Source organism: Carlito syrichta, unplaced genomic scaffold, assembly GCF_000164805.1.
Source record: "Carlito syrichta isolate Samal-C Ts95f unplaced genomic scaffold, Tarsius_syrichta-2.0.1 Scaffold314364, whole genome shotgun sequence".
NCBI lineage: Eukaryota > Metazoa > Chordata > Mammalia > Primates > Tarsiidae > Carlito > Carlito syrichta.
In genome coordinates, this window is record NW_007258460.1 from 62,589 (window position 1) to 87,638 (window position 25,050).

Here is a 25,050-nt window from a genome sequence, read left to right on the forward strand (position 1 = left end):
GAGTTTGTCAACTCTTTTACAGATTACAATTTTTGGCTCCTTTTGAGAGTGCTTTCCATTTTTAAAGTATCATTTTATTTTAATATCTACATGTCATAATTTCTAAAATCAATACAAAAATCACACACAAACAAACATTTTTACATCCTGGTAGCCTGATCTTAAAATATAGGAAAAGTGTGTATACAGGAAGGAAGGCAAATAAAAAATGAGGGAAAATATAAGAATAACAAAAATAAAAAATGACAAGAGAATCAAACATTTTGATTAAACTAGCAGTGAATTAGTAATTAATTTAATTGAACATGAAGTCTAATAACTGGTCCTGTATTTACCTGCTATTTTAAAAAATTGAACATATTGATTAGTTAAAGGATATATAAGCACAAATTAAGATGTGGCATTTTACACCCTTGTGTCTACAGCATACATTTTGGCAGTCTCTGTTCGAGGGGTCACATATGACTTAGTCATGGAAACACCTGCAGCTGAGTAGACCTTCCTCATGGAATAAGGATAGTTTCTTTCAGGTCCAACATCTGTTTGTAAGGGATATAAAAATAAGTAGAAATCAGTAAACCTTAGAAAATGAAAAAAATAATGTCATTTTATATGTTTTTTCCCCTAAGGGGGAAGAATATAAATATTCAAAGTAGAGATCATGTAGGAACTCAAGAACCCTAGAAGAAAATCCAAGATTTTTATTCTGAAAGTTATTTTTAGATTTAAAATTCAGTCAAGTAATTTCATTTTTTTTACTGATGAGAAGAGATATTCTCTTAGTTTCTTAAGTGATATTTTCAGAAACCCAATGTAACACAACAAATTCTTTAGCAACAAATATTTATTTGGCTGGCTCTTGGTCCACATCTCCATTTAACACTAAATATAAATTTAGCTGATTGAACATATTTATATATAAATATATATATATATATCTCCACTATTCAAATATATGATACATATATATATTTATCAAAATAACTGTTATAGATTTGAATATCGGACATGGTTGTAGCTGTGAATTTCCTTTTTCAACAAATATACCACTAATTGGGTAATAAGAGTTGAGTGCTGAAATTTAGTTACCCTTGAAAAATTGAAATTTTTCATGGTAATAGATAGGAATTTAAATAAACAACATTATTTTGTTCTTGTGAGATGTGTTTCCAATGGGACAGGGAAAAATGATAGTGGAAGCAGAGAGGTATGGAATTTCATTTTATTCTTACCTTTAAAGAGGTATAAGCAGCAGGTGAGGACAGCGCCAGCCAAAAAGCAACCGAGAGACCCAGCCATTCCAAGCCAACAGGACCAACCAAATTTATATTGGATGCCAAGAAATATATTGTGCAAAACCAGAGAAGAACGCTCCATATAAACATCAACAGCATACCACACAGAGCCAACAATTCCTGGGGCACCTGAAAGAAAGGGAAGATAGGATGCTAAGAATGATATGGGGCATTTTCTGAATTTAAATTTTAAAAAAGCCTTACTTACTACCCAAAATAGATGGCATCATTTAGAGAAGTTTATGAACAATTCGTGGGTGGCTTATATTTTGAACATCTATTTTTTGTATCCATCTTGTATATGTTTATAATTTCATCTCCGTTTATACATAAAAGGAAATACAAAAATAAAATAATGCATTGCTCATCCATTGGTGCAAACCTGAAGTCATCACTATGTTTGCTTTAAATTTTTCTGTCTTTTCAATGCTATGTTAGTATTGTATAAAGGCAAATAGTAAAAACAAAACAGAAAAATAACACAGTCCAACATGAATAACATACAACATATGTTCATTCTATACTGATTTTTTTAATTGCAGATTTATGCCATTAAGAGTAATCTAGTGTTCCTTAGTCCCACTATTAAAGCTATGTTGCTGACATAATCAGTACCTGCATGAAAACTGGGTTTTGAAAGTCATTCATTTCGGTGTATTGAGGTTAAAAACAAATAGATAAAGTAAAAATTGCCATTAATTTCAAATAAATCCTTATCTACCACCCCCCACAACACACACCAGGAAAAAATGGACCAAGAAATGTTACTTCCTTTAAATAAAATTTAATCTCCACAGATTAGCCTCTCTGGCAATTGCCTGGTTTGAAATGGTGCTACTAGGGTTCTCTTACTTCAAAGGTATAAATTGCATATCCAGTGCAAGAAAGAAAGGTGGTGAGGACAAAACACTGCCTTAAAAAGGTGCTTATACAATTTGTAGTCTCCAAAACACGTTTACATTATTTTCCCTAGAGAGTTTGGGACATGTCATTAAATCAATATTTTGCTGTATTCTTCTCTTAATTGTTTAATGCAAGAAGTTTAAAAAGGACCAGATAATGATCATATAACCTTTAGAAAACAGTGCATCAATTGCCACACCTTTTCTATAACACTGTTACCTGCAGTTTTAAGTTAGAAATTCCTTTTCTAAAACTTCAAAACAGATTTGGGCTGCAAAATGATATATTTTTATAAGCATACTACTTTTGAATAGAGGCATTAAAGCTTTGTCCAGTCCTGGTCACTTGACTTAGTTGTTTCCTCAGTCATTCCTACAGGGATTTTCTTTAGCTACGTGTATTTTCTTTAAATTTTATTTGTTTCATTGTTTTATATAGGATGGGATAACTAGTGATATCTCAAAAAGTAATCTAGAACAAAGCACATAGCTTTATGCTGTGAGTAGTCTGGATATTAAAATGAATGTCTTAAAAAAAAAGAATTTCTAAATTTTTATAACTTCTTAACACAACCTGAGGATTATTAGGACCTTGACTCAACATTGCTGTGTTAAAAATCAGGGAGGGCCCTAGTCTTGAGTGCATAAAGGGTTTGGCCTTCTGCCTATATTGAACCTTTACCATAGCAATTCAGGGTAGATATTATTGTTCCAGTTGCTTGCTATTTTGCAGATCTGGAAATGAAGTGTCACACACACACACACACACACACACACACACACACACACACACACACACACACACACGGCACATATATCAAAGTACATAATATCTAAGTATTTTTACTTCCAGACTCCATATCAAGTTACTACCTCACACTGCCCGGTCAGGTTCCTACTCAATATTTGCTTTGCCAAATTTTTGCTGATAACAGAGAAGATATTCCTTGGTTTACATTCTGCCTGCACTTTGATTTCTTCAACAGTATACTTCTTCCCAACTTGCATTAAGATCCACAGCAGATACTATGCTCTGATAGAGGCAGGCTAAGCTTGAAGTTGAAGACATACCTGAGTAATGTTATCAATTTTGCTATTTCACTAATAAACACTAGTTAAAGAAAGTGCTTCTTGACTTATTGTTTATTAGTCATGCTTGATTTATTAGTCTTCAGAACTCCATTTCTTCATCTACTTCTTAAGTGGGGATAATCATTTGATCTATTTATTGTTACATTTATTGTCTAATGGGTTGGTACATGGGAAAAGTCTAACATAGGACTTGGCAATTTAATTCATTGCTGAAAAGGAATTGATGGAAGTGGTACAGGTAAGAAGGTGGCAGTTCAGGGCTTACTTTTGGATTTAACTCTAGAAATAATCACAAAAGAAATTATTTTAAAAATTTTAAGTTATTTAACTTTTTAATAGCTAAGAACTAGCTTGAGAACTTCAGCATACATATTTTTATCTGAAATATTAACAAATGATTATTTGATTTCAAAGTTAAATAAAGTAGAGCTGGTAGACATGCTTTTTATTCAGTCAGTCCTAGAAAAGCAAGTCACATATGACCCTAAAACGAATTGCTTCAGAATCATACCCTCCTCCTTCACCTTAAGTCCTTAGCAGAGTTCTTCTACCCCTGTGGCTAGTCCACGCAAGTACCTGCTATTAGTAATGTGGTTCCAGCAACAAAGCAGATGCGAACTTTAATGTACGGCTCATCGGGGAGGAATTTCACGCAATCAAGACCAAGGAGCAGGGTGATCAATCCAAACCCAGCTAGAATATCTGCAGTAATCATCAATGCTCGAGTTACCACCAGCTTCACTGGAAGACCAGGGCATGGGGTTACAGTAGAATCAGAGGAAGAAACATTAACTCACAAAGGTTCATCAAAAACTAAACAACTTCATGACATTAACACAGGCCCACTGATAGAAACGAGAATTTGCATTTGCAGGAACTTGGACATGAGTGTCCTATTTTTTAAATAAAACTCAAAAACGAGCCGGGCTCAGTGGCTCAGCCTGTAATCCCATGTTTTGGGAGGCTGAGGTGAGTGGACTGTCTGAGCCCATGGGTTCGAGACCCACTCGGGCAACTTGGCAAGACCTCATCTCTACAATAAATAAATTAGCCGGGCGTGATAGTACATGTCTGTAGTTCCAGCTACTTGGAAGGTTGAGGTGGAAGGATCTCCGGAGCACAGCAGGTCGAGGCTGCGGTGGCCAGGAACGGCCACTGCATTCCAGTCTGGGTGACACAGTGAGACTCCAACTCAAAAAAAAAACACTCAAAAATGACATGAGATTACAGATATGCTTACTTGTTCAAGCACTGATTAATCACAAGTATTATAGCCAAACAACTACATGACATTAACACAGGCCCACTGTTAGAAGTCAGAATTTACATTTGCATGAACTTGGACATGATGTTCATATTTTTCTTTTAATCTCAAAAAATATCATGAGATCATAGATATTTTTACTTGTTTAAGCATTGATTAATCACAAGTATTAAATTAAAGTATTAAATGCTAAATTGAAGGTAGAATATTTTACAGAAGTTATTCAACAAGTGTTGAATGAATAAATGAATGCTATAATTAAAGTCTTATAAAAAAAAAACTGGTTGAAAAGGGCACAGGAAAGCAGGATACAATAGTTGAAGTCTCTCTTGCAAAATCAGACTAGTGGGAGTCATCAGTAGATTTTTAAGAAGGAAGAGAATTAGTTTCTGCAACTAAGTAGAAGACTTTCTGGAAATTAGATCATTTTCTCTTTCAGCTTTTAAAATCATGACACTTCTTGGCCAGCATTCCCTATTAAACCTCCAAGCTTGCATTGTCTAATGAGTATAGTTTAAAGCTACAGCCAATAAGAATATATGGTAGAAGGTACAGGAAAAAAAAAGATCAGAAAATGGAAGTGAGATAGTAGCAATCATCTTCTGCAGTAAAAGCTTCTTCAATGTGAAAGCCCTCTAAACTCTAAGTTATGCTAAGTTAAAATTAGTGAAATTATGTTGCAAATGGAGGGTTAATTAACTGAAGTCAGAGCTATTACTATGCTAGATGGCTGGTAGATAAGAGTAATAAATTTATTATTTTCTTGGTACAGTAATTATATTTTCATTGTGATCTGGGGTTTCCTTACATTTTAAATAATTCTTCTCCAATGGTAAATAAACTTAAAGCCTATTTGGTAATATGTTTCTTGTGAAAATGCAGCCAATTTTCCTTATTTAAAATTTAAAAAATGATATGATGAATCTAAGAGAGGAAATCGATGCATAAAATCAACTTCTACTTTATTAATAGGTGAACATAAATATATGTATAATTATCTTATTAACATATATAGGTATATATTTGTTTCTAGAACAGATTTTGTAAGATCTCAAAATTTGGCATTATTTCAAAAAATTCATGTGTTACATATCCAAGACTCATTTTTCTCAAAATTGAGGAAAGAGAAGAACTCGTAACTCATTGGCTTACATCACTATTTCAACATATCTTCTTGATCACCAAATAGTACAGTATGTACAAACAGGCCTCTTACTCAGCATCCAGGCCAAAAGGTCCCTGTACTTTGCAGTGCCTCCAATGAAAAATTCATAAGGCCTCGGTTTTATTTTTGTTCAGAAGTTCTCTTAATTCTTTCCCTTTCTTTCAGGATTCTCCAACTCCTGTCCCACATCTAGACTCTCTGATGAGTTTCATGACAGTAAGATGGACCAGGGACCCTACTCTCAGTCCAGTTCCAAGAGGGAAGTCCTAAAAGCAGGTGGTTCATGCTGGCCTGGAAGGAATTCTTTTTGTGATTATGTGAGATGTGGCTGCCAGAATGGTATTGGTATGTTGATTTTTGGGAACGCAAATAATCTACCTCATCAGAAGCCATGCCAAACAAATATTTATCTGGAGCCACATACCATAGATATACAGGGCAAAGGAGAAGTTTATCTAATTGTGGTTGTATGAAAGATAACAAAACCAAAAATAAAACCCTATTCTTCATAAGTAACATTCTAACCTAAGGGTATAGATGTTATTGTCTTAGCATACATTTTCATTTCTGCTCTTTTTAAACATGATAGAATTTTTTTAAAGTAATGGGTCTTTAATATGTTATTTGAAATTAATAGGTTAAGAAATTTTAGATATGATGGTATAGGTAAAAAATAAAAAAGGAACACATTAAAATATAAACTGGTTTTCTTTAGGTAGTGGGCTTATGAGTGATTTTGTTTATTTTTTGCATGAATGTATATAACAGTATTTTAAAATTTGAAATATTTAATCTTCCATTTTTCATATCCTTTCTGACCACCTTAATGAATATTTGGAATAGGCTGAATGTCCACTCCTATTCACCAAATATTGTTTCTCTGTAGGTCAAACTAGGTTACCACAGGGAGGGAAAAGGGAAAGAATTAAGAGAACTTCTGAGCAAAAATAAAACAGAGGCCTTATGAATTATGTTAAAAATTATTTCAGGCACCCAATTCCTAAATAGCAGATGAAGATATTTTAGAGTGCTGCTCTTTTTAAGTGCTTTTTCTCTGGACTGAAATAGCTGTTCAGGGGAAAAGTCACATTCCAAGGGTTTATTTTTCGTTTATCTTGAGAAAAGAAGCTTCCATGTGGTGCCATCACCCATCATTTGATTTGAAAGAGACTAAAACCACTTTGCTTCAATAACAGGACTGGCATTTCTTGGCACGGTTCATTGTTCTAAAATAAATAAATGAATGCTATGAAAAAGGATTGAGAGAATCAACAATGACATTTTTAAGTTTAAGAGATCTCTTTATTTTTGACAGCATAAATCTTGCTAACACCTAACTGTACTTTAAAACTAAATGTGGGGTTACGAAGAAACCAGCTTTAATATACCCTGATTAATATATCACATGTGTTGATTTTTCTCATCCACTGATCTCTATCATCGGTATGTCTCTCTTTAGTTGTCTTTTTCTGTCTCTGCCCCATCTCCCCATCTCTCTTTATTAACAAACCTTCCGTTGAAACAACTGCAGACTTTCTATTTGAACTAAGTCATAGCTTAAAGACATCTTGTGAAATGCTTTTCATATAATTTGCCAATTCTATCCACAAAATCACAGCCCCCTAAAGAATTCATTTTACAATGCATTTACTGTAAACCTACTGTTTACAATCCTTCGGAGAAAGCAGAGATAAAAACAATATTTTCACTCTCAAGAAATTTTACAAATATATGGGAAAAGATAGAAAATAATAAAATTTGTTTCAATTCACATTTTAGAAATAAACTCAATTTCTAATGGCAACATTTCAAACTGGAGAGAACCCTAATAGAGTACCATAGACAACACAAACACACTGTAGAAACCTGAGCTCAGTTTTCTGTGGAATTCTCTTCCTGGCAAGCAGGGAGTCCTAAGGCATACGTACAGGGATGTTCCGCAAGGATGGAATCATACTCATCACAGGTGCGAATCCCATCAAAGGCATTTGTGACACACTCCCACCAGAGGCCACGGCATTTTGTGCTCACCTAGATATTAGAGAAGACACTAGTGAAACAACTCATGCAGACATATTTAGTTTCCCTTGATTAAAGGGAGAACTTGGCTGTTGTGTTTGATAGCAAAGTACAGTGGTTACAAGCATGATCTGAATTTCATTTACAACAAACAATGCATTTTAGAATACATTCCCTTAAGTACTAACAATTAAAGGTTTTATGGACCAAGAAATAAATCCACTTCCTGATTGTGAATGGGGAGGGGGCACAGAAATAAGTCATAGCTAAGAGAAATAAAATCAGGACTAAATATATTCAAGCATCTATGGTTGCTTCCACCAATGAATCATAGTTAACATGTAGACAACTCATTTTACTTCCCTGTTTTGACATTTTGATATAATAATAGGTGATAACTGTTGATATCTGGATTATTTGGAAATGTACATTTTTTCATTATGAACACTGAGCTCCATAATGAAAAGTATTATTTTATGTGAAGCTCATAAATTTAAAATAATTAGCAAAGAAAACCAATAAATGAAAAGACACAAAAACTCCAAGTCTTCTTCTTTACTCATAATAGCATATTGCAAATGCTTAAGTTATGATATGTGTGTAAACAAACTGAGCATTAATTTCATAAAACATGACATCTGTAAACTATTTTAGTTGGAAGTGATGTGCAGATGACTTTAAATGTCCATTTAGATCTAAAAGGTACCAGTGTCCTGAACCTTCCCATACTTTATTCATAAACTATAAGTCACAGTAGATTTCTTAGAATTGTAAACATGCCAACAGAAAATAGTTTCAAGTACTCTTGACAAAGCTCATGCATATGGAACAGAACTACTATGATTGTTTCTTCTAACTCAATTACAGATTCAAATTACCTTGGAAATCTAGGGAATAGTTTAGTAAAGTTTACCTTAGAATTATCTAGGAAACTAAACCTCAAGTTTTGCCCCGAGAAAGAATAAATAACAGAGCAGGGTAGGAAGAGGAATGCAAAGGAAAGGGGGTTAAAATGGTGTGGAGAAGAAAGGAAGATGCATTTTACTGTACAAAAGAAAATATTATCAAGGAATCCATGCACATGAAACTCTGCTGTATGTTCTGCTTTGAGGCTGTGTTATATGTCAAATAAAACTCTATCACATGCAACTCCATCACACTTTTGAATGTGTCTCTGTTATTATTTATATGTAAATACTTATAATTGGTAACAATTAATAATTCTGTACTGAATCGATACTATAAAACAAACACTATTTAAGCAGACTATTATTTTATTTATTCCTTAAAGAACTTATAGGATATTATTATGATCATCCATTTCACAAACAAAAAAAAGAAGACATAGGAAAATTAAGTGATAACCCCATGAAAGTATAATTTATAAATGAAGAACATAAGACTCAAACACAGCAGTATATGTGTGTGTACTCATAAGTATTGCAGTGTACTTAAAATCCATTTTTTATTATCCAGCAATCCCACTAGTGGGCATTTATCCAAAGGAAAAGAGTCACCTGCAGCATTATTCACAAAAACCAAGACATGGAATCAAGCTAGGTATCCAACTGCAGATGAATGGATAAAGAAAATGTAATATATACACACAATGGGATACAATTCAGCCATAAAACATATTGAAATTCTGCCATTCAAAGGCAGCATGAATGGAACTGGAGGACATAATGTTAAGAGAAATAAGCCAGGAACAGAAAGTTAAATACCACATGTTCTCACTCATATGTGGAAGCTAAAAAAGTTGATGTCATAGAAGTAAAAAGTATAACAGAAGGTACTGGGAAAGGAAGAAGGAAGGGGGGACACAAATATTTTTAACAGACAAAATTACAGCTAGATAAAAGGAATGAGTTCTAGTGTTCTGTAGCTCTGAAGGATGACTACAGTGAACAATAATATAGTATGTCGTTTCAAAAAGCTGGGAGAATATTGAATGTTCCCAACACAAAGAAATGATAAATGTTTGCGATGATGGCTATGCTAATTACCCTGATCTATACAATATATGTATCAAAATACCACTATGTACTCCATTAAAAAAGACACATTGTGTGCTAAAAACAAGTAAAAAACAAATTTAATTCATTTTTTAAAAAATTCCCAGTCTATTTCAGAATAAAATACTGCAGAATTAGATATTAGAATACAACTTTGGGTGAATTAGGCCCTAATCTGAATTTTATCACAAGGTTATTATTCTACAAAACCTTATTTTGGCTTGCTTTTCCTAAGGTTAAATTTGGACGCAATATTTTGGGCTTTACGGAAAGTTATCTGACCTGGGGAAATACAGATCTAATGAAGAAAAAAAGCCATCTTGTAAAAGTTAATATACTGATTTCTAAAAAAGAATCTGAACATTTAACTTTATAAATGCATAAAAATAAATTAAATGTATTATAAATACATTAAATATTACACATAAATTGACACTGCTATCTGTGTTGTAACCTTAGGCAAGATCTTATCTTTTTTTAGCCTCAATCTAAGGAGATAAAGAGGATAACAATAGGGTGGTTATAAGAATTAAAAATTACAAACACAATTTAACTTTAAATAAATAAAAGATAAGACAGGTGGCTCAACCTGTAATCCCGCGCCTTTGGGAGGCTGAGGTGAGTGGATTGCCTGAGCCCGCGGGTTCAAGACCCACCTGGGCAGGGAAGACCTCATCTCTACAATAAAATCAGAAGAAAAAAAAATTAGCCGGGTGTGGTAGCGTGTGCCTGTAGTTCCAGCTACTTGGAAGGCTGAGGAGGAAGGATTGCCAGAGCCCAGCAGGTCGAGGCTGCGGTGGCTGGGAGCAGCCACTGCACTCCAGTCTGGGTGACAGTGAGACTCCAATTCAAATAAATAAATAAATAAATAAATAAAAGATAGCAGTGAAGTGATTAAACATCATAATGATCTGAGTGTTCACTGTGTTTCAGCTTTAGTAACCACAACAAAAGTGGAAAAGATGGTGGCCCTCAAAAGGATATCCATACCCTTATCCCCAGAAACTGTGACTGTGACCTTATTTGGAAAAAGGGTCTTTCCAGCTGTAATTAAGTAAGAATCTTGAGATGAGAAGATCATCTTGGACGATCTGAATGTACCCTCAGCTAATGACAACTGTTTTCATAAGAGACACATAGAGGAGAGACACATAATGAAGAGGAGGCCATGTGACTACGGAGGCGGAGGTTAGAGTGATGCAGCCACAGGTCAAGGAATGCCTACAGCCACCAGAAACTAGACAAGGCTAGAAATAGATTCTCCCCTAGAATCTTCAGAGGCAGTGTAGTCTTGCCAACATCTTGATTTTAAACGTCTAGCCTTCAGAACTGTGAGAGAATAAATTTCTCTTTTGTTAGGTCACCCAGTTTATGGTCATTCCTCATTACAGCAGCCCTAGGAAACTGATAAAGTAGAGACAGTTAGTGCTGAACTGCTTTACCATAACAGAATTCAGCACTTCTTATAGCCTATTGTCCCTCAGTTTCTCAGTTAACAGGAACACATTGAATCAGTTCATTTTAACTTGAGCTACATGATATGGATTTAAAGCCATGGCTTTGTAATCAGGCAGTGACCACACACAATTTCTTTTTGTTTTTTTTTTGAGTTAAAGTCTCACTCTGTGACCCAGACTGGAGTGCAGTGGCCGCTCCCGGCCACCACAGCCTCGACCTGCTGGGCTCCGGCGATCCTTCCGCCTCAGCCTTCCAAGTAGCTAGAATTACAGGCATGCGCTACCACGCCCGGCTGATTTTTTGATTTATTGTACAGATGAGGTCTCACTGCCCAGGCGGGTCTCGAACCCGAGGGCTCAGGCAATCCACTCACCTCAGCCCACAATTTCTTACTAAGTCAAGCCACTGAAACAAACTTACCGACTATGGTCATTCCTGTTATATGTGACATTATTTAGAAAGTGGTCTGACTTGTACATGCAAAAACTTTTATTTACACTAATAAGAGTATTTCTATCTTGCAAAAATAATCCAAGAGTATTTCTGTCTTATCAAAATAATCCAGTAGTGGTGTCAATTTCAAGGCTATTGATCATTTACCTGCAATGACCATATTTAGAAAAGCAATGAGCTCATTAGAGAAAACAAGGAATCCAATTTCATTAGGTATTAATGCTCAGGGGCACACTATTAGATTGCTTGGTATTCACACTCAGTTAAGGTACGTGAGAATAGTGGCTGTAATTAACTAAACTTCAGTGTTAATATAGCACTTACTGGAGACACCCTTAAAGGTGCCTTTGTGCACAAAAGACAAGGTTAAAAGATTTTATGTTATTTATCATATTTAGGAAAGCCCTCTTTGCTATAATATATAATCTTTATTTACCTGTCTTTCTGTTGTGAAGTGGCTTATTAGAAAGTGTCTCAGAGACAAGAAAATCTAAGTTCTTGAAAGTTTTAAAAAGCAGACTGATGCTTAAAATACTATGATTAACCTTTCTTAAAGGGCAAACAATGAAAATCTTAAGTAATAATTTTTATCTCACAAAGTTGTCCAAAATGGAGGATTTCAAATGTAAGTTTTCTCCTTCTAACATGTGATTTATATATTAGCAAACAATACTGAAAAAGATGCTAATGTAATTTGCATAGTATTTCAATGACAATCTATTGTTCCTAAAAGTGAGTAGTGGCTTATTTCCTAATTAGGGAGAAGTCAGTTTGTCCAATGTATGACACTAAAGTAGAAGTCACAAACATAAGGCCAGCAAAAACGCTTAATTAGCCGACAAATAGTTAAAATATTGAGATTTTATAAGACAGTTCAAATCTCAAATTTTTCTTAAAAACTTGGTCATTCTGGTCACTTGAACTCCTCATTCTCCAAGCAATTAGCAAGAGAGGAGTGGCTGCTCCCACTTAGGTGGAGCTTGGGCTTGAGTGGCTCCCCACACCTCCTACCCAATTTGCCTCTCTTGTGCCTGTTGGGGTCCTGGTTTCTTAAAGCATTTGAGTTTATACTGGTATATGATGAGAATAACTCCCCTTGCTCTCAATTTGACAAACTTCTACTCACTATTCAAGCCCCACTTCAAAGACAACCCTTCTTCCACGAGTACTCTCCAAGTCTCTTCAACTAGTTTATTTCTTCCTACCCTGGAATTCCAAAGTAATTTGTCCATATTTTTATAGCACTTATAATATTAAACTATCTTTTGTATATGCATGTAAGGCATGTCTGTCAATTTTCAAACTATGTTCACTGAATGCCTGTCATGTGCCAGTCAACATGCTGGGGATATAGCAATTACTAAGACAGAAATGGCACCCTACTTCAAGGAGAACACAGTCTCTCCCTCTTGGTACATAACAGGTGATCAAGAAGTGTTTATTGAGAAAAAAAAGTCTGTCAGTTGTTCTAATTCATGCACATTAACTCTCATTTGAATTTTGGAGTAGAAAATGGCTATGGATATATTGTATGCATATTTGTGCTTAACATGTGTTTTCAATTTGACTGAATAAAGGAAAACAGCTAAATCCAGAAGCCAAAGAAATATTTAGACTGGAGAGTTTACCCTGATTTGATGTCATTCTGGACCCTGTCTACTAAACTGGCTCTGGAAAGGGTTTACTACAGTACTAACATGCCACTTAACTATGGGTGGGGAGAGGAAGGGAGATGGGATTAACGGTAGTAAATATCTGTCTGGGGACGGGGAGACACCTCTTATCAACAAGGGTGCCTGAACAGAGCATATTTGTATACCTAATCCTTAACTGTACCCCACAATATCATTAAAAAATTGATTAAAATAAAAAAATTTTTAAAAAAACACTGTTACATACAGAAAATGACACCATAATTAAGACCAAAAGTCAAAAAAAAAATCTGGTAAAATGCATTTGCAATACATATCAGAGGCAATACAATAAATTTTTACCAATATAAAGAGCTCCTATGATCAATAAGGAAAAAAGAAGTCAATGGAGAAACTAGGCAAGAAGCATGAATAGATAGTTCTTAACAAAGGAGAAACAATTGCCTTTTAAAACATGTAAAGAAATCTCATTCATAATAAATAAAACATAAAATTTTTTAAAAAAGTGATAGGAGCCGGGCTCGGTGGCTCAGCCTGTAATCCCACGCTTTGGGAGTCTGAGGTGAGTGGATTGCCTGAGCCTGCGGGTTTGAGACCCGCCTGGGCAACTTGGCGAGGTCTCATCTCTACAACAAATCAAAAAAATTAGCTGGATGTGGTAGCGCGCGCCTGTAGTTCCAGCTACTTGGAAGGCTGAGGTGGAAGGATCGCCGGAGCCCAGTAGGTCAGGGCTGAGGTGGCTGGGAGCAGTCACTGCACTCCAGTCTGGGTGACAGAGTGAGATTCCAACTCAAAAGGAAAAAAAAGTGATAGGAAAAATAGTGATGATGACTCTTCCCAGCTGAGTTATAGCAGCTTAAATCAGCTCCTTAATTAAGGGATTTCTGATTCCGAACTCTGCTGCAGTCTCCCATTAAGAATTATCTATTCTAGTCTTTGACAATTTCTTTTTTTGTCACTCCTGAAATATAAGCAGCAACAATTTTGCCTGCATTGTCTTTTAATATATGTTTTGAAAATTAAAGACATTCAAAAATACTTGGTATTTATGTCTTCTCTAGTTACAGGAGATTACATGTACATATTAGTATATATAAAGTATGTTTTATATATAGAAATTACACACAGTAAGCTTAGTAAATGTTCATTGTTGGTTAACTACCATCAAACAAGATATTTCTTTGTCAGTATGTAATAGGTTATAAATGTTTAGGGACAAATAATGAATAAATAAAAAGAAAACTAAATAAGCCATCAAGACATATTATTTTTAAAACCACCTAGCATGCACCTAAGTATTTATAATTTTCACACCACTTTACCATGCTTGTGCTAATATACTTTAATAATGAAGATGCAACTTGTCTGCATCTAATACTTACTCAGAAATATTTATTAAGTTACTATATAACTTAATAAATACTACAGTAAATATTTACTATACTATAGTAAATAACATGCTTTACTACTAAAGCTTGACACATTTAAAATTTTAACATAGGCCAGGCTCGGTGGCTCAGCCTGTAATTCCAGTACTTTGGGAGGCCGAGGTGAGTGGATTGCCTGAGCCTACAGGTTCGAGACCCACCCGGGCAACTTGGCGAGACTTCATCTCTACAATAAGTAAAATATTAGCTGAGTGTGGTAGCATGTGCCTGTAGTTCTGGCTACTTGGAAGGCTGAGGCGGAAGGATCACCCGAGCCCAGCAGGTCGAGACTGCAGTGGCCGGGAGCATGTCACTGCACTCCAGTCTGGGTGACAGAGTGAGACTCCTACTCAAAAAATAAAATAAAATAAAATAAAATTTTAACATAAAATGCATTTGAATTTTTAAACTGAGATTCTGAACTTTTAACTTTTATATTTTATTTCATATTTTTATTATTCAATGATTTAAAAGAAGTCAAGAAAGTTCTTAATGAAGGTGAGAAAGCAAGACCTATATAATCATAATAGACATTGCCTTTCCTTTATACTTTTTCTTTGTGTTCTATAAGATAGGGGAAATAATCATAAGTTATTTGCTAAAATGTATTTGTTTTATCTCTATCTGGTTATTTGTGGAGCACTGGCTAAATGTACAAATGATAAGAAATGGGCTAATGCAGATTGTTTATAATTGTAAATTTTAATTTTGTGGTCTTCACAGGAATATTATCTGATTTACAAATATGAACTTTCAAAGTATTTCTATTTAGTATATATTTTAATTTTTTAAGTTGCATACATATAAGAATGCTTTCCTTATGAAAGCACATTATTCTACCTGTGCAGTGACTACTGCCCAGTGACAGAGATCACAATTTATCTTAAGTAAATTATTACATTATTAATTTCCTTAGTTCTCTCTCCTTTTTTTGTTCACTTTTCTCTTTTTGAAACACCAAGCAGAAAAGCCATATTCTCTAGACCAGAATATACTCTTCATCAACCTTATCAGACATCCTAGAGAATAAGATTTTTATTCCTATCTTATTTTAAAAATGAAAAATACATATCTTGAAAAAATTTAAATTGCCGCAAGATATAAAATCTTGCTTTTAAAAAATGTGGTCATTTTCCTAGACATACTTCTTATTTAGGACTTAATGCGAAATTTTCAAGGATCACCTCATATTATATTTTATTCATTCTTTTAATAAGTATGCCAAGTATTTTAATAGGTGCTCCATCAGTTTATGTGAATAAATGCATCATCAGTTCCTATTATGCGGATATTTGTGTTAGGAGCTGAAAAAAATCATGAGCCGAATAAGAGAATATATGTGGCCTCAGACATCTGCTGAAAGAGTTTGAAATAAATTGGAAAATAAACATGGTATATAATCAAAGTGCATGTTAGATAAAATAATTTCAATATTTACTTTATGTCTAAAAGAATTGCTGTATCAATAATGCAAACAGAAACCCCAGGAGAGAAACTGATTATAGAGATAAAAATCAATTTAAATATGAGCAACCTTCTTTTGAGGTAATAACATTTTAATCATAACAGTTCTTGGTGTATAGCAGGTTCTTAGTAAACAATTAACAAAAGATTAACTGAAAATGGAATCATCTTGTGAAAACACTTTTTTCATCTGATAATTGAGAGATCAGTAGCTATGTAAATAAATTATCTATTCCAGAGTAGATAATGAAGAATTACACCTCTTAGAGTTAGCATATGAATTTATCACTTACATTCTTTGACAAATGTGATAGATAACTTTTGCTGTTTGAACTCTATTGTCTGCCTTATTCCCCTTGTCAGACAAAAAGGAAATTACCATAAACATAAAGACGGGCAAATCACAGCTCAGATAAGTAAATAAAATTTCTCCAAGAGAAACAATAGCAAAAATAAAAACAGAAATATCTCTCTGTTCAGTGAACATTATGCAAAATGTCATCTCTTTTTCAGAACAAAAACAAAACAATAAACTGAATAGACAATAATATATCTAACATTTATTGGCTGATTCATATTTGCCTGCTACAATAGCAAGTGCTTTAGATACACAAGCTCATTTAATATTCACAAGAAACTTATGATATGCATATTATTATCTACCTTTACAGAAAGAGAAAATGTGGTTTATAGCAGTTTAAAAGCTTGTCTAAATTTTCATAGCCACACTACCTCGTGAGATAAGATTTAATCTCAGGGTCCCTCTGACATCAGGTACAACCTGTAAACTTCCCCATTATAAAGAATTGTGTTTTGACCTCCAGGTGTTGTAAGCTAAACCAGAAAAAAAAAAAGTAGGATGGTTAAGAAACATTGCTTCATGCAGACTTCTGTATAAAGACTAATTTTCCTCCATTAAGCTCCATGGTCCCTCCAATTGCCCCAAGTCAGTAAGCTGAACTTCAAACTTGACCTCTCTCTCTTTATCACCTTTTTTTCCCTCACATATGGTCAACTGTTGATGGGATCAACAGTTTGAGTTTTTTAGAGTTTCCTGTATCTTTACATTTTTTTATAATGCTTGCTGCTGCTCCACTGTTTCCCTCTTGGTCTATGGGAAAAGTCTCCCACCCAATTGGTCTCTCCATATTTTAATTTACTTCTTCCAACTTCTCCCCACAAGTAGCCAGAATGATTGATCTTTTGAAAATTCACATACGTAGCTGCTTACAGTGACTATTGCCTAGAGTATAATATCTTTACTTTACATACTATGCAAAGGCCTTGATGATGCAGCCCATGTGTTTTCTCTACTCTGAAAATTCTTCATGCTGAAATACCTCCATATCTCAAACATATGGTGCTTTTGTACCTAAATCTCAGTGCATGCCATTTCCTGTCCTTGGAATACTCTACCTGTCTTCACTTACTTGTCATTCAAGTCTTAGTTCAGATATCTCTTCCTTTGGGTAGCCTTCAAAGATTATCCAAGACTGAGCAAGCTGCTCACTTCAGGTTATTTGTTTTCACAGCACTTGCCACATCATGACATAATTATCACTTCACCTGTCTGTCTTGCTCCACTAGGAGCAATCTAAGGAAGTTCCAGTTCTCATTCTCCTTCATAACTCTGTACTCACCACAGTGCCATTATCTATTCATATACTCATCATCAGATGTCAAGGAATATCTGTGAAAATGAAGGAAGATAGGAAGAAGGAAAAAAGAGAAAGAAAGGAAAAGATAACAAGATGAAGGAGAAAGGAGTATGAAGAAAAGGAAAGAAAAAGGAGGAGAAGAGGAAAAAGGAAGGAAAAAGGGAAGGAGGGTGTAAGAAAAAGAAGGGAAATGTGTATCAAACTACAGAAAAATGGAGAATATTCACATTAGATTCCTCGTGGAAATGTCTGGGGAGGCGCTAGACACCATCAGTCCTTTAGTAGCTGTCTGACTCTCTGGAGTTACAGACATAGTCAGCGAGTTCTGATGTTAAAATAAATAAATAAATAAAGACTGAAAAGACCTTAGAAACAACTGAGTTCAACTTTATCTTATAATTGAGCAGCCTGAGTCAAAGACAAGGAATGTAACTTGCTCAATAAAAGGCAATTAATAAAGGTTAAGATGAAAAATCTGAATACCCAAGTTGTCTTCACCATATCAATCTTCCCAGAGACACAACTAAATCAAAAATGACAAGAGAAGGATGGTAGCTTAGAGCCTTTGATCCCTGATTGAGTGTTGTACATACTGCAATTCTGTGTGCTATTTCTTTTCTCCTAACATTTTTTACTGAATACAAAGAGCATTACCCCTTGAGGCAGGAATAGTGAGGCAAGACAAGACTATTTGAGGTTTTCCTGCCTCTTGTTTTGTATTATTCACTTAAATCCTCTAACAAGCTCTGAGATTTTTCTCCCTCTGTACTTTTGCCACGTTGTCCTCTCATCGGAAAGAACTCTGCTACCATTTCTACCTTTTGAAATCCTCTACATCCTTCAAGGTTTTACTCAAATGCCTTTACTTCCATGAGAATTGCTTCAATATCCCTAACAGGAAACAATCACTATATGTTTTCTGCCCCATGGCTCTGTTAATTTCTTTCTCAAAATACAGATCAACCTATTCCTTTTCTTATAGTTTCATGTGTATCTCTTTTTTTATTTTTCCTCACTAAATGTGTACTCCTGGAAGGCAGGACCCGTTCTTACTTTGTCTTTATCTTCCTAAGGAGGATTAGCACAGTAATTGTTATATGACACGTATTTTATATATTTGTTATGTTGAATTGAATCATAGAACCCATCTTCTAACAACCATGCTTATATCATCCTAAAGTAGTAGCAACTAGAAATCCGTGATGCCCTTTCTTGATTGTTTTCCATGAGTAAAATTAAAAAAAAAAAAAACTTTTATTGTGTTGACTTTTGTCCAACAATTACTTGAAGTAAGCTGTTTACATGGGCCAAAGGTAGTATACTAATAGGGAAGGGGGTGAGGAAAGAGAGGATCATGTCTTTCCAATTTGTAGATAAATAGTATGAGTTTATATCCTGACCAACTGAAGTAGTAATTTTTATAAGAGACTCCTATCCCTTTGACAATATTGAAAAATAAAGAAATTGTTGAAAGAGAAGGAAACTGATTCATTAGGGTGTTCTTTTAGTGCGGAAAAGTGTGGGAAAAAATAATGCAATGCATTAATAAAATGTATTACTTTAAAAGTAATAGATTCCGTACCCCACAGTTTAAAAATAAAAAATATGTTAAAAAAAAAAAAGTAAGCCAGGCTCGGTGGCTCAGCCTATAATCCTGCGCCTTTAGGAGGCTGAGGTGAGTGAAGTGCCTGAATCCACGGGTTCGAGACCCGCCTGGGCAGCGAGACCTCATCTCTACAATAAATCAAAAAACTAGCCAGGCATGTTAGCGCGCACCTGTAGTTCCAGCTACTTGGAAGGCTGAGGCGGAAGGATCACTGGAGCCTAGCAGGTCGAGGCTGCAGTGGCCAGGAGTGGCCACTGCACTCCAGTCTGTGACAGAGTGAGACTCCAACTCAAAAAAAAAAAAAAAAAGTAATACATTCCAGTATGGGGAATAAGACAGAAGTTAAGAAATACCCACTAACTCTTGTCCAAGGTTAGCAAGGATTTACTTGGGGTGAATAACCCGGACTGCTCATTCCACTCATTTTAGCTAGATGTATTCTTGCACAGGACAGACGGCAAATTGGTTTGGATGTACTAAAATGAAAGAAGAAGGCATTTTAATGCCAGGACTCCTAATCTCTCTCAGCAAGGTTTGACCCTTTCTAAAACTCTATTTCTTATCAAATGAAGTTAGCAATTATGTCAGCTTAAGCAGAAGAACTATAAAAAATTGTTTTAGAAAATATTTTAACAATGTCTTTAGATGGGATTTTGCATTTTTAAACACTTTAAAAACATGATTTTAAGTATGTTCAAGTTTGACATATTTCTGTATTAATGACCTACCACTGGCAGTATAGATAATGGCAAACTAATGGCAGCAGAACATGTTATCTGCACTTTTTGCTGAGCACTGTTCAAAGGACATTTTTTTTCATTGACTGCTTATATTTGTGGCCAGATAAAATGCATCACTGGACTCACTTATAGCAGACATCCTTTATAGTGGCTCAATTCTATCACAAATTTTAGAAATGTAATTTTCTAGCACTAAATAGGTATTTATAATTCCACTGGTTTTAAAATGCCATGTAGAAGTCAGAGGAAAATTAAAAGCAAGAGAAAGCAAACAGCAAAATAATGTACAGCAAAATAAAATGATTATTACTTTCCATTTCTAACTCCAACTTGAGAGTCTAATAAAGAAAATATATATATATATAAACTCCCTCTTGGGTGTCTTTCCTAAACTTCATAGAGGTGACATTAGCGTTAGTTAGGGTAAATTGTTCCCCTCAGGATGCGCATAAAATAGAAAATTATGTTGCCATATACTCCTTATTTGAGCTCCTAAAGTATTGGGTTTTTTTTCTTACCTACATTTTCCTAAACCCTACTAATGAATAGCAGCTGATTCGGAAGATTTTATTTTATTTTTTTACTCAGTTCTTCCTCTCTCGGCCTATAGCCACAATAAATGCTTTTGAACTTCAAAATTACTTCTTTCTGAGATTCTCCAATTAGAAAAACAAAATCCTCAAATGTAAACCCACTAACTCATCTCTTGCATTATACTCAGTTCCCAAGAGCAAGTAATTTATGAGACAGAATTTCTTAAAACCTTTTCGGTCCCCTGTATATTGGGATGCACTGAAAAGACTTTTTCCCTCAGAATATTTTCTTCTACTTGCATATTCATTAAGATAATATTTATCTATTGCATACTAATTGATAAGTTTTATATGCCTTGCATTTGATTACTCAATGTCATAGATTATTATCACTCCTTAAGAAAGTCTATCACACTATTCCAAATTCTGTCAATAAGATTAAGAAATTTATCTTTGAAGAAAAAAGTGTTACTGAAATGTTATTCAATTTGGAAATGCAAGCAATGGAAGAGGTGAATTTCTGGAGGTCTCAGTAGCAGGAGTATTTAATTACCCTTGTGTAAATTTATCCTTATGAAAACATAAAAAGAGAGACTATTGAGTTACCTCATCTGTGAAATGGGAAAACAAGATCTACATCACAAATTAGCTATGAGTTGATAATGTAAAGACTCAATAAGTATTAAGTCAGTCCATGATGCCTATTTTTGTTCTCATCAGTCTTAGTGAGCATACTGAGTTTTGTATAAGATAGAGGGACTAGAGAAAACTTGGACTGGCTGCGGTCAGAAAAATAAGTTGCTGCCTTCTTACCTCCAGGGAGTCATCAGCATTCACCATCCAACAGTCTGTCCAGGTGGCCACAATCAAAAATCCAGTGGAGAAAAAGGCAAAGAAGCAGGCAGTGTACTGAAGAAGATCCCTCATCGTGGCAAGCAGCCAGTCTGAAAGGCAACATGGGCAGATGCCAGACCTGGACCCACTCAGGTAGCTGGAATGCTGTCAGTCTTCTTGTTTCTGGTACCTAGGGATGTGAAAATACTGGTTTTTTACTTTTTCTCACACCCCGCTGTAGGTGTCTTAAGTTGGAGTAAGAATAATAGAAACAGGCTGTAACCAACAGTGGGGTCCTAGAGGGCATTATCCGAAGCAACCAAGTCTCCAATCAGAAGCCAGGTCAGTGAAAGCTCTGGGTTTGTGTTGGGTCGGGGAGAGAGAAGTCTTGGTAATGTCTTCCCTCCTGACAGTGGGCTAGTGCGAGATGATGGTCACCAGAGGCACGTGTCAGTGCCAAGATGGGGAAAGGAGGAAGGGCTCTATCCCATAATGGAGGCTGTAAAGTGATCTTTCTCAGGCCCTCTAAGGGAAAGTGAGCTATTCTCCTCCCCCCTCAGAAGAAGGCTACACGGTTGACTGAGTGTTATTTTATTGTTAGGACTATTTCAATATTCGCTGACTACCTTAGACAGACAGGCCACTGGTGAAACTATGCTAAACAAGTACTTGCTCAAGGGAGTTTGCATTCCAAAGTGTTGGGCAGAACAGCCCCATGAAAGATTTCTAGCACCTGGGCAGCAGGTACAGCCAAGGCTCCTAACCTTTCAACATCGCAGAATGAGAACAAGTGCACATGTTAATCCAGATAGTTCTGGATGAAAATCCTTGCTCTGAAGCTTATGGACTGAAAGCTGTTGGGTTGCAGTTTCTGTAAAACGTGGGTATTAAATTTTATTAATGAGAGGTATGTGAGGATTAAATAATATTGTGTCTGACAATAATAGCTAAATGGTAAATATTAACATTATTAAGAATTTCATATCTTACTACTTTCTGTCGTGATCCAACATTTGAACCAGTATCTAATGAAAATCAAAACCTTTTTATGTTAGAATAAAACCTGAATGAGTGACCTTAAAGGTTACAAATATTCCATAACCAACGTGCTTAATAATACTTTTAAAAGCACACATATTGCCATTATGTCTTCATACTAAAAAAAAAAATTTGAATGATAAATGATAATAGTAAATGTTTGTATTGTATCTTAATGCAAGATAGAGAGGATGAGAAAGGAAAAGACAGTGAGCGAGAGAGAGGAGCAAAAAAAAAATACGAATAGGTAATTACCTTGGAAAGAATCAGCTACTAAGATAGTCATTTTAGTAAAAGTTTATGAAGAAATTACTTTTTCCATTTAATAATTATTATCATTTAATGATAATAATGTAATTTAGTTACGTTATTTAGTGCAAAAGGCTAAGATCAATGTTGATATAACATTTTTTCAACAATATGTTAAAATAATAAACTTTTGTGAATAAACTGTTACATTTCATTTTAATTTATTTATATTGGATAAGTAAAATGTAAATTTAAATGCAAAGGTTGGATGAAAAGCCATTTGTGGAAGATAAGCCAGAATATTTCCATATATAGGATTTATAGTACTCCCCCTAATCAAGGGCTTTTCTTTTTGAAGCTTCAGATACCTGTGGTCAACCATGGTCTGAAAATATTACATGGACAATTCTAGAAGAAAACAATTAATAAGTTATAAGCTGTGTGCTGTTCTGAGTACCGCGATGAAGTCTCCAGCCATCCCACTCTATCCTGCTCTGGACATGAATCATTCCTTTGTCCAGCTTATCCACAGTGTACATGCTACCTGCCTCTTAGTTACTTAGTAGCCACCTTGGTGATCAACTCAACTGCTGTTCAGAGTGTATCTAGAATCTGACACTGTCTTTGACTTCAGGCACCCACTGGGGTTCTCGGACAATATCCCACAAGAACAAGGGGAGACTAATACATTAACAGTACTTATTGCTACAGACACCTTTAGTTTTACTTTATTTGACTTATTTTAGTTAACAGTTGGGAAAAATTATACTTGTTTTTTAAGTGCTCACTCAAAGAATGTAATTATCCAGGATATGCATTCACATTTGCTGCTTTGGTGAATCACAAGTGAATCTTTCCCTGTGCCCTAAAATCTAAAATGCCAACATTCCAAAAGCACATATCCATTACAGGAAAAGCCCTGGAATTAGTTGCTAAATTTCTACCCAGAGACCTTTCACAATGTACTCTTCCTGCTATCAGTGCACCTCAGGGCAGTGGATTTTAAACTTGAATGTATACTGAGATCTCCAAGGCCATTTGTTATAAGTGCAAACCCAGGAGTTCCACCCTCAGAGATCTGGATTCAGAAAATTGGGAGTAGACGCCAGGAATTCACATTTTATAAGTTTTGTATAAAATTCCGATTCTGAAACAAATGGCCATGCTTTAAGAGATTTGTTCAGAACAAGAAAAGACAAAACAGCATAAAAATCAGCATAAAACTTTGTAGAGTCATACTGTAAATCACAGGCAAATCTGTAAAAAGGAAGATATCACAATCTTTGGTCAAACTCTGCCCTAACTAGTACCTATAGCAGGTCCCAGACCCAAATATCAGAACTTAACAAAGAGGAATAAGGAAGTGAAAAATATTGAGCACATGCATGCATTTCAACATGCAAGCATACACATATGCATACATATTTCTGCAAGTCAGGGTTTTTTGGGGGGTTTTGTTTTTTTCATAAGAAAGATACAGATTGTAACTTCTTCATTTCACTCCGAAAATGTACTAAACATTGTATGTGACTGGGACTTACTTAGGTCACTAGAAATGCTCCTGAATCGAATTTTAATGCTTTTAGAGAATAACATAAGACAGTCACACATAAATGTTAATTTCTATGGATGAGGCCACAATATGATGGGAGATCCTAAAAAAGAGAGTTATACTAACTGACAGAACAGCAAAAACTTCATGGGGGGACGTGACTGCACTTCTAAGAAAGAGATAAATGTGCAGGGAGCTATGAGGATGAAGGATGCAGATGCTGAATAAATCACTCACAAGTCTACATAGTCACATGTTTTTCACAACCCACCAAGCTCTAGATTCCAATATTTAGATTTGTCATGTCATCCATAGCTTAGTTCCATTTCATCCAGCACACATTTATAGGACACCTGCTCTGACTCAAGGGCTATGATGGGTCCTGGGGACATAAAAAAAGTAAAAGATGAAGGCCTCATCCCATCCTTGAGAAGTTTACTCTGCAGTGAGCGGACCAGACCTAATCACATGAAGTGAAGCAAAAATCTCCACTCAGGTAATTCTGACAACAACCTTAAGTGGTAGTACTGCTCCCAGTAATACTATGGAGGAATATTAGTTAAGAATATGAGGGGTTTCCCAATTTATAATAAACCAGAAGGACAATTATTATTATATGTGTTGCTCAACAGGG

General features: G+C 35.1%; 1 protein-coding gene across 1 annotated transcript; it reads right to left on the reverse strand.

Annotated features, from left to right (window-relative positions):
* Window positions 1-405: 405 nt before the first annotated feature.
* CLDN16 (claudin 16) lies at window positions 406-21,884 on the reverse strand. The gene is given in 6 exon segments (XM_008071532.1): window positions 406-539; window positions 1,233-1,424; window positions 3,866-4,030; window positions 7,647-7,749; window positions 21,557-21,745; window positions 21,747-21,884. Coding segments are annotated over 6 exon segments (921 nt in total).
* Between the last annotated feature and the right edge of the window lie 3,166 nt (window positions 21,885-25,050).